At 42.4% G+C, this 10,878-nt stretch overlaps 1 protein-coding gene across 1 annotated transcript in view; it reads right to left on the bottom strand.

The window, feature by feature from the left end:
• Window positions 1–10,878, bottom strand: part of LOC121700727 (protocadherin-15-like) — a 180,616-nt gene that overhangs the window by 118,158 nt on the left and 51,580 nt on the right. The window contains 1 exon segment of the mRNA XM_042083929.1: window positions 1,764–1,884. Coding sequence (XP_041939863.1) covers window positions 1,764–1,854 — 91 coding nt within the window. The 5' untranslated portion in view covers window positions 1,855–1,884.

Below are 10,878 nucleotides of genomic sequence, written 5' to 3'. Positions count from 1 at the left end.
AATGTACCTCTTGGCCGTATGAATCTGACTTACTGTACGATGACAATGCATTCAAGATCATCAAAACAAACAATCGGCCCACATTAACCTTTCCCAGAAATTTATTTCATCGACATACATAAATGAGATGGCAATTAAACACTCCTCACGGATCGATATTTCATTAAATTCAGTAAAATATTAGGATGGCCTCTATTCACTATTCACTTGATGAAATTACATATTGACTTTCTCTGATGCAAAAAACATCATAAGCTGCCTCACATTAACAAAGACGAAGACAGCTATCTGAGTTAACAGACAAAAAGCATGGCCCAGCATCTATACATTAAGGTGAGATACACATTTACATATACATGTACTGTATATGACTACTGTATACAGTAAAGAGAAAAGCTTGTCCGCCTAGGGTAGATGGGCATCCTTTAAACAGAGGAGGAATTAACACAGGGCAAGGTGACCACAGTTCATTACGGTGCCCCACATTAGCTCTTCAAAAGCCAATAAATCACGTCCGAATAAGCACACAGTAGACATTTCACCCCTTTTTTTTATCTCTCCGATGACTCTTTTAGAAAAGTTTCCGAGTTGGAGGGGAGGGCATCAATACATTAATTCCGGAACACCGCGGAATATTTAACTCCATTACGACCCCGGTCAAATCCAAAGGCTGTCCTACCCTTGACTTCACTAACTCATAGCAGCCTATGGCTCACTGAGTCGAGCGAAGTGTCGACCATATATATTCAATGTATTCCTTTTAAGGAGGTATATGGGGGTGGGGGTGGGGGGGACCAGCTTCAGGGACAGAGGCAGAAGAGAATAAGCCTCAAATTGAATTTCTGATCTTCCCTTTATAGCTGGATGATTTCTCAAAATGGGGGGCACCAAGGCCAGTTTTTTGAAGCAGGAGATCTGGACATTCGTCTTCTTTTTTCAACGTTTATGAGTCTGCCTGCGTTATATTCGGCGAGGAGCCAGTAAGGGTCCAACTGCGTCCACCTCTAAGTGACCACTGCAGAGATACAGCCACAGGGTCCTAAACAGTCTGCAGCAGGCAGGTATAAAATTCAATCAACATGTGCTGCGCCTGCAGTAGAATTTTTTTCCCACACCCGAGGTAACCCAACAAACCATAAAGTGAGTTGGTGTGTTGTCATTTCCCAGAGATGGTGGTCCTATTGCCCCCAGACGGCCCTCAACATGTTACATCCCCTTAAATCCAAAGGATGTTGGAACCACACATTAAGCAGAGACCAGTCATGGTTCTCATCAATCTACTGTACTGTACCTCCCCAGGTGGGGGAGCCTGTCCTGCTCATACCATCATATCTCTGCTCAAGCCACAGGTATGCACCGGTGACACACAAGACACAGGATGACTAAGAGCTAGATCAGAGCCAGACAGTTTAGAAATAACACTTTTTACTTCAAATGAGCCATAAATCCAGCATTTCACCACCAACCACACACCAGACGGGCTTCTAAACACAAGATCCATCAGTAGTAGCTGACCTGTAATTAAACTTTATCATTTCCTCCTCATCTCCATTGGTAATTCCATCTCATGTAGTTTATTTGGAAAAGGGGAACTCCATACAAAATAAAAGCATATTGCTGTATATTCCAGAACGCGATTTCTCATATACATAATGCAAAAATTGTTTCATGAAAAAAAAATATATATACACAGTATATTTTTAAAAACCATTGCTCAGAATAAAACTCAAAGCCAATGTATGTGCTGTTGGGGTGTTACGTACCATCTGTGTCTTGAGAGCGTGTCCATGTGGAGAGTAGTAGAGTGCCTATGCCGATTCCCAGCCATTTGAAGAGCCAACTCCTCTGGCACATTTTCCTCAGATGTTACTGCTGCGAGCCGACCTGAGGAGAGACACAGAGACGGAGACGTGATGAGTGTGTGTGTGTATGTGTGTGTGTGTTTCTATCAGCCTTTTATTTCTTCTTTTTTTTAATATCTTTGCTTTCTATGTCTGTCTTCTTGATTATTGTTTTCGCACACAAAATGGCGCGTGCGTGTCTGAACATTCAGTGAACGTTGTCAGTAGTCCGTGTTCTTGGAAACGTTTTTTTTTTTTTTTTTCTGGGGAAAAATAATTATGGACTAATGTCACATGGCTCCTTCATGGAACATGGCCGGGCACTGTCTGGAACTGGACGTGTGTGCGCGCGCGTGTGTTTGTGTGTGTGTGTGTGTGTGTGTGTGTGTGTGTGTGTTTGTGTGTGTGTGTGTGCGCCTGTCTGTCTGTCTGTCTGTCTGTCTGTCTGAGAGAGTGTCTGTGTGCGAGTCTCTGAGTGTGTGTGTGTCTGCATGTTTGTGTGTGTGTGTGTGTGTATGTGTGTGTAAGGAAGACAAGGGGACATGAGACAGTAATGAACTGCATGAACTCACATAGGAGATGCTCAGTCTTGGGTAAGCGCTCTCCTTGGCACACCACCGGCTGCTCAGATATAAGGCACTCAAAGTCCTATCTAGCTGACATGTTAGCTTGGATATTCTGAAACCCTGAGAGGTCTGAATTACAGTTCAGGAAGTAGCTTTATGCTAAATCTAGTGCAAAGGAATATGTAAATGGTTGAAAAGTCATCTTTGGTAAAGTCACTGTGTAGTACTGATTTGGGTAAAACACAAAACACATATCAATATGAATCAATTAAACTAGGGCTGCACGATTATGGCCAAAATGATCATCACAATTATTTTGATCAATATTGAGATCACGATCACGATTATTCATTCATTTATTTTCTTTTTTGTAGCCTATAGTCTTTTAATGTAATGTCCACAGTGCATCCAGGAAACTTCAGGATGAGCAGTTTAGGGGAAGCTGTCATTGGTAGCTTAGGCTCCGTGCAGGCACATGGTAGCTTAGGCTACTTGCAGGCACATGGTCAGAAAAGTTTAAGGAGCGCTTGATTTGTTTAGTAGTGGAGCGTTCTGTGGGTGGAACACTTTTTTTCTTATATCGCTCGATCACACAAACTTCATGGGAAGCCAAAATCGTGATGGTGATTAAAATTTGATTAATTGTGCAGCCCTAAATTAAACCCCTTCTTGCAATTGATAATTGATGACAGGGAGACAGGATGACAGTGTGCTATACTGCAAAACTGTACATTCAATTTGAAAGCTGTTGAACTACGCTGTATGTGGCCTTAACATCGTTACAGTTTTGAACAGTTACTGTTTAGTGAGTCCTAACATGCCACTGGCTTGCATAGTTACCGTTTGGAAAACAAGGAGTGAAATTCAGCAGTCTACTGTTTGTTACTGTCGTTGTACCTGCCTATTACAACCACGTAAATCACCACAAACTCCCAGATTGAACTTGAATCCCCTGTCAACCTCGTAATATTTCGGCATCCCATGGTCTTGCACAAGTCTGCTGAAGCAAATGGGGTTTCTGCAGACGTAACCTCTGCCTTTGAAGTCACCAGAGAGCCTGATAGCATTTTCCACGTGAAGAAGATACGGCATGCTGCAGTTGGCGAAGTCTCAACTTTGATGTCTTGGACGAGGCTTAGGGGTCAACAAACCTTTTCTTTGCACAAGTTCAAAATGCAACAAACTGTACACTGCCAAAAACTGCTTGCAGGGCTACAAAATAAAATTTCATCTAAGTAGACCTAAATCATCTATGCGGTAACATAAATGGCCCTGAGAAGACTAGATGCGCTAACCACTCCCCAGACACGTGATGTTAGCTAAGGATCAGATCAAAGCCTGCCACATCACTGAGACGATGTAAATCTAATGCGGCTGCTTGGGGCTAATGATTGCTAGAAAGTTCTCCTGACACTAATGAGAGACTCCTAAAAGGAGCCTCCACCTCTACTAATTTCTGACTCATTTCTGTGTGTGTGTGTACAGTCAGTGTGTGTGTGTGTGTGTGTGTGTGTGTGTGTGTGTGTGTGTGTATGTTAGCGGCTCCACCCAATAATCAGTCCTCTCTTCTTCACCTGGCTCCTACGCACCTGCCAGGAGGCACCTGAGGACTGATCTCATACACACACACACACACACACACACTACAACTTCCTCCCATGCATTATATACTGTACTGTATAGAGGTGTACTGTATAGGTCTGCATTACTGCAGGATCTTCATGGGTTCGTCCCAATGGCACCAATGCAGAAAGACAGAATGGCACTGGGCTAATTATGCGGGCGGAACTGCGTGTGTCATTGCAGGAGGACGCTGATGACGCTGATGCATGAGAGGGAGCGGGAGAGAGACATGACTCATTTGACTCCCACAAGAAGAAAATGTAAAACAAACTAAAGGTTGTTTTTTGTTCTTAAAACTGTAGAATGTTGTTCATACGCCGAATGCATGAGAGCAGCAAGAAATAGCCCATGTTTCAAACTAAACAGGCACAAATAAGTCCAGGCACAAATGCCTGTGAGATTTTGGGGGCAGTTACAGGACAAAACGTGAAAGAGGCAGGTATGTGCAGTTTGGAGTGGACATTAAAGGAAAATTCCGGTATTTAGCACTTTGAGTCCCTTTTCTGGTTTGTTTTGGATGAACTAGAGTGGTGGACACCGAAATTTTGACAATTGGTCCTGTCTTGACCTTTCTGACTCGTTTTGAATCGCCTTTGACTGCTCAGGGTGGCTGTCAACAGGCATACTGTAGGCTACTCAAACATGTCCTAAAACAATCCTTAACGTTCGTTTTCAAAACTGTGCAACTCACCGAGTGGTTAGTGGTGTTCGTTGATGTTCCAAAACAAGTAGTGTAGCGAAATACAGTTTCTGTCGTGTTTTATTTGGCATTTTGTAAAATCCCATTGATTTCTGTTGGAAGACTCATTGCATGTTGATATTACTGCGCCACCGTATATGCTTTAGGTTCAAATATTGAGCGGAAGTTTATACACGGTTGTGAGGTGTCTGAATAAATAGTTCCACAATAGGCCTAGCAAATAAGACGGCTGGAAATCATACATTGCGCCGATATATTTGCTTTTAATAGTCAACGAACTCCGTTGAGTTGCACAGCTAGTTTTAGGACATGTTTGAGTAGCCTACTACAGTATGCCTGTTGGTAGCCACCCTGAGCAGTCAAAGGCGATGCAAAACGAGTCAGAAAAGTCGAGACAGAACCAATCGTCAAAATTTCGGTGTCTACCACTCTAGTTCATCCAAAACAAACCAGAAAAGGGCCTTAAAGTGGGAAAAACCAGAATTTTCCTTTAAGGAGCAGGATATGTTGTTGCAGGAATGGGCAGGACTGAAAAATCCACCAAGCACCGACCTCTAGTGTGATACCCCATCTGGTCCTCTTAGTGGGTCATTTAGGGGTGACGAATGGAGTTCATATTACAGCCACCATCAGCGCCATCAAGTTTGCTACTAGTAGAACCATGCTATTGCAGATATTTAATATCAGAGTATATAACAACAGCACATTTCACATGCTCTGTGGTTACACAAGAATAGATCTATGTTTTAATATACCGTAGCCTACAGTTCAGGTACTTGTGCCGCCACTGTTAAACAATAAAGGGAAACAAACCATCTTCTATATTCACCCACTCAACTCTATTGCTGCTGAACCTAAATAGTGGCATACACTTTCCCGCCCCCTAAGCCCAAAGCCATTTACAGGATATTTATAAGCTATATTAAAACTAACATTACTATCATGACACTGGCACAAATGCTCTAATGTATTGGTGGCTGCCTGCAACAATAAAATGTTGCGTTTAAGAGGAATGCAATGCCAAAACGGTCTTCCTTTAACCACATGGTTCTGCATGGTTCTGTTCTAACTTTGTGCAAAGAGGTGTCTAAGAAATGATTGGTTCATTCTACACAGCCATTCCTTATCTGGTCAAATGCTTCATTTGAAAGCTGCAACAAAGACAGATGCGCTTTCGAACAGTCTCATGTTATCTGACACAACAACAACAATTTGTGAGGGCCATCCCAACCACAAGAGAGAAGCGCAATTTCAATCGGATGAGATTTCAGTTGAAAGCCTTTTTCTATTCTCTTCTCTTCTCTCTCTCGCTCTCTCTTTTTTTTTCCCACAGTGGGCAGAAAAAAGGGGAAGGAATCAGGCACATGGAGAGAAGAAGAGAGAGATAGTGACACATGCTTTCAAGCCAACAGTCTGCCATTACATCAAAAGGCCCCTCACTCTCCAGTGATGAGCGCTCCAACTTGCCAACCCCAGTGATCATTATGAACGGTCTTTGTTCTTCAAGAAACCATGAATGTGTTGGAGAGACAAATGCAATTTCGTGCTTCTCTGTACTACAGATGCGTGCATATCATTTTTTAAAGTCACCCCAAGCCCACTTCTCCTTATGTTGGACCAATCAGAGGATCAAAAATGAACACTCAAACCCAGGGTCATACACTGCCATAAAGCTCATGCCAACATGTTAAGAATACATAATGGAGAATACCACACCCTTTAACTATAAAGACAACTATAAATATAACAATAAAAGCGTCCTCACTGACCAATGATAATGAAAGTCTCTGCTCGAGTTAATGAATGTGATGGCTAAAATTTGATGGATTCTGACTGGCGGTCAGCTTTTTATCATTCTCAAAATCGCTCTGAAAGTGCTCCCCAACGATAGTTCTTCATGTCGTTATTGTTATAGTTTGTGTGGACATCATTCATATTAGCTAGAACGATACTTTTTTGCAGTTATTGTTATAGTTATCGTTCTTGGTGTGAATGGTCCTTTTCACAACAAATGATTTCTTGTTTTATAATACTGCCACGTTACCACTATTTTTAACTGTTATGAGCATTCATAATCGCTGATGCTATGACATCTTATTACAATTCTTCATGAGCTGTTATGACATGCAACGTCACATTACTAGTACAAGTAACTGGACATTACAGTATGTTATCATAGGACATAACATGTCACGATAAACACTGACTGGACAAGGTATCTGCCACAGCATGTCTGCCTGTGACATTATAAAGTCAATCCTATGACAGACATGAGGGATCAAACAGACCACTAGAATCACTTTTCAAATCAAGGTAAAGCTTTACACTACACTACTTTACACTACAAACTGATGCGGGCAGCAAAATGTCTATGGACATAGTCACACACATGGAGCCTGTCCACACAAGTAGCCTGTCACATGCTGACAGTGAGTGACAGGGTGGGATGATGACATGCGAACTGGACTAGGCTGCGGAGTTGAGAGTCAGAGTCTCCGACAGGCTCCTTTACTGTAATAAACTAATGGCTCTGTGGCTGAGCTCCCCACTTCACCCTCACTCTCACAAGTAGGCGAGGCGGAGACAACAGAACAAGAACAGAACTGTTGCATGCTGGGATCTCCTCAGGGTTTCTAAAGCCATTCTTTTACAAAGAAGCCGCTCTCTTCCTCTATGTATGTGTGTGTGTGTGTGTGTGTGTGTGTGTGTGTGTGCGCGTGTGAGTGTGTGTGTATAAGTGTGTGTGTATGTGTGTGTGTGTGTGTGTGTGTGTGTGTGTGTGTGCGCGTGTGAGTGTGTGTGTATAAGTGTGTGTGTATGTGTGTGTGTGTGTGTGTGTGTGTGTGTGTGTGTGTTCCTGCACGTGTATGTGTGTGCGTGTATGTGTGTGCATGTATGTCTGTGTGCAAAGGCCTTGTAACTGCTAACCTGATACATGGCTTTGGCTTTGATCCTCAGATAAAATGCCAATACATGTTGCAAGGCTAGGTGTGAAAAGCCTGCAGTGCAACATCAGAAGGAAGAGACAGATGAACATCAGTTCCTTCAAAAAATCATACAAGATGAAGGAAATCATAGAAACATTATTTACCCTTTCAATAGAGTTCCATTATCAGCATCATAGTTGGCCCCACAAGACTTCCTTTTTAACATTCCATATGTTATCTTAATGCAGAGGAAGTAGATTGGGGCCCAAATAGAACGTTCAGGCATTGTTTTTGTTTTTATTGTTGAAAGGGTCTATACACAATAACCACTGCCTGAGAGAGTCACAGAAGTATGCAATGGAGAGTGGGATACCAACTCAGTGTTTCCCACAGAATTGAATTCCATTTGTGGTGGTTGGTTTGCAGAATTAACTTGAATGGAACAGTTTTTAACAAATTAGTACAGCGTGGTTATGATGCTAACCCGATTTAAGTCACAAATAAGCCACAAATAAGTCAATGTATGAGAAACACTGCAACTTAAAACTGTCTCAATACGTTTTTTTGCCATAACGTTATGTAATGAAACATAATGTCCCCTTTACCACCACCTTCTTGGCCACAAGTTACCTCAGCTTGATGTATTAAGTGCCGTGCAAACACAAAACAATCTATCTTAATCTTGGCCATCATCAGTGTTTAACTATTCTTCCTCATCTGCAGTTTGAACTTTGCCTTCTACCATTCTTGTTCTCATTGTGCGTGTGAGCTGCCACCCTTGCGGCATGTATGTAAACACAAAACATATGAGCAGCTATTTAATGAGTTAATAACACAAAATGACAAATTCTTACCATATGGACGAATAGGCACACCCCTAATGCAAAGTCACTGATATTCACAATTGGACTCCACTCCACTGTGCTTCATACACTCATACATCATGTGTCAGAAGATAATGGCAGCTATCTTTACAGGGAAACCAATACACTGTGTTATGGGATGGTTTTCCCATGAAAAGAATTCATAGAGCAGAATGATGCAGTAGCTCTTCTGGCTCAACCAGACGACATTATGACACAAAAACACCATATTTCCAGAACATTCTTGCCTAGCTGTATGGCGAAATGTTTGTTCAAGTACAGTAAGCACCAAAAATACATAGTTGAGAACCCATTCCACCTTGATCCACGGGGATAAATAATGTCATACCAACAGACATAAACCTATTGGCCTGATGTCAATACTCATGCACCACACTTACACACACCTGCATCGCCTAAAACCATTTGCTCAACAACATTGATTTCAGCGGGTACTTATCAAAGACAAAGACAGGAGAGAGAGAGAGGAAAACATAAAAAGGTGAAAATGAATGAAATCATTTAATAACACAAAACACACAATGAGCCACCATCATCCTGTGTGTTAGGACCAGCTGAGGGCACAGTGTGACACAAACACCCGCTCGATAATGGGCCACAATGAACCTGCTAACTCACCTAATCCATTTTAGTCAGTGGCAATTTCGACGGCCGTGGAAAGAGAGAAGGAGTGTGTGTGTGTGTGTGTGTGGGGGGGGGGGGGGGGGGGGGTGCCATTAGAATGTAAAACAATCCAGTCTGAAATAATGAAGCACATCGCAAAATGCCACGCACTGAAACAGGAGCTAGCAGAGATTGATTACGCCTGATGGTAATCAACTGAACCTGGCGGTGAAGAAAAAAATAAATCTTATAACTAATCTGTCGGCTGCGATCCTTGGCTGAAACAGACGACAAAGTGCATTCGCTGTTAATCACACTGGCCAGCATGTGACATTCAACAGAGGCCAAATAAAGTGGGGTTTTTTGCTCGTATTTTTGTTTTTGTTTCATTCTGTTGTGAGTTTTATTTTGTCAACAAAGATCCAATGTTTATTCCATACACTATGCTTCACGGCAGTGGATATGAATGATGTTTATTCTGGACCACAGAAGCAGGCCCAGACATGGCTGCTTTTTCATTTAGATTGGATGTCTACTACATATCATAAGCGATGCGAGAGCATTGCCCATATGGCTGTCTCTATGGCCGCAAAGGAGAGATACCAAAAGTGGCAGCTGGAGTCTTCACTCCACACAAACACTGAAAAAGTGTTTTGCATATTCTTATGAGATACAAGCATAGGGCCGTACAAGGCTAACACATGCTGTGGTAAATAACCGCATCGCTATCTACAAAAACTGTCTCTATCAATAGACGCATTCATGTTTCCAATATGTTGAGCTCATCTACTTGAGGTACCAATTCAAATGGCTATATAGCCCACCCGGCAATAAGATAACACATCACCATAAAACCTTTCTAATATCAAAGATCTAATTCAATGTCCCCTATACTTCCACTCCGTACTGGAAGCAGATTCTCTAGACCAGACCCAAGATAATCAAGGCTAATAAGTCTGCACTCTATTTGAGAGCAGCATGTAGGCTAATAGTCCTGTTCAGAATCCCCCTGTCAGTGTCCTGGGTGGTATTTCCCAGGTGCCACCATCATGGCCTTGAGCAAGGCACTTAACCCCCCCAGGTGCTCCAGGGACAGTGGTCCCTGTAAGTCACTTTGGATAAAAGTGTCAGCTAAATGCATACATATATACAGTATGTGTGTCATTTCAAGTCTGTAGTTGAACATGGGAGACAAACCTGGGTAAAGAGGTTTACCGGTTACTATAAGTTAACCTACTCAGGTCTGTCTCTAAATTGTCACTTGAAATGCCTCCCTGGAGGTAAGCTAACAAGCATTTGGTTGTTATTTTCCCAGCCATGAGGCGCACAGCGCGGCCAACGAGGGCTGAGAGGTGGCCTGTGGCCATCAGCGGCAGCAGATGGGCACCTGAAGGATGGGAACATATGGTGCCAGGTCATCACTCACACTACATACAAATGTCAAGAGGAGATGTCAGTGTCCTCATGCAAGACACTTCAACACGCGAAACAAACAGCAGAGTATAGGCCTTACACACACGGAGTCTGTTATTCAGAGCAAAAATTGTCTGACGGCTGAAAAACAAAAATACGACCTCGTGTTGTGCCAGTACTGTTTGAACACAAAGGGTTTTTTTTTTCGGAACTGGTTTAACTGCATTTTTCACATTTTATAGTGTCAGTGAATGAACATTCTCACGACAGCATTCTGTATTTGATGGACCAGGGGAAAAAATCCATGCAAAATGACGGAAT

Source organism: Alosa sapidissima, chromosome 24 (genome assembly GCF_018492685.1).
Source record: "Alosa sapidissima isolate fAloSap1 chromosome 24, fAloSap1.pri, whole genome shotgun sequence".
Lineage (NCBI taxonomy): Eukaryota > Metazoa > Chordata > Actinopteri > Clupeiformes > Clupeidae > Alosa > Alosa sapidissima.
Note: the sequence above shows the minus strand (reverse complement) of the source record. Positions and strands in the feature narration are given on the sequence as shown.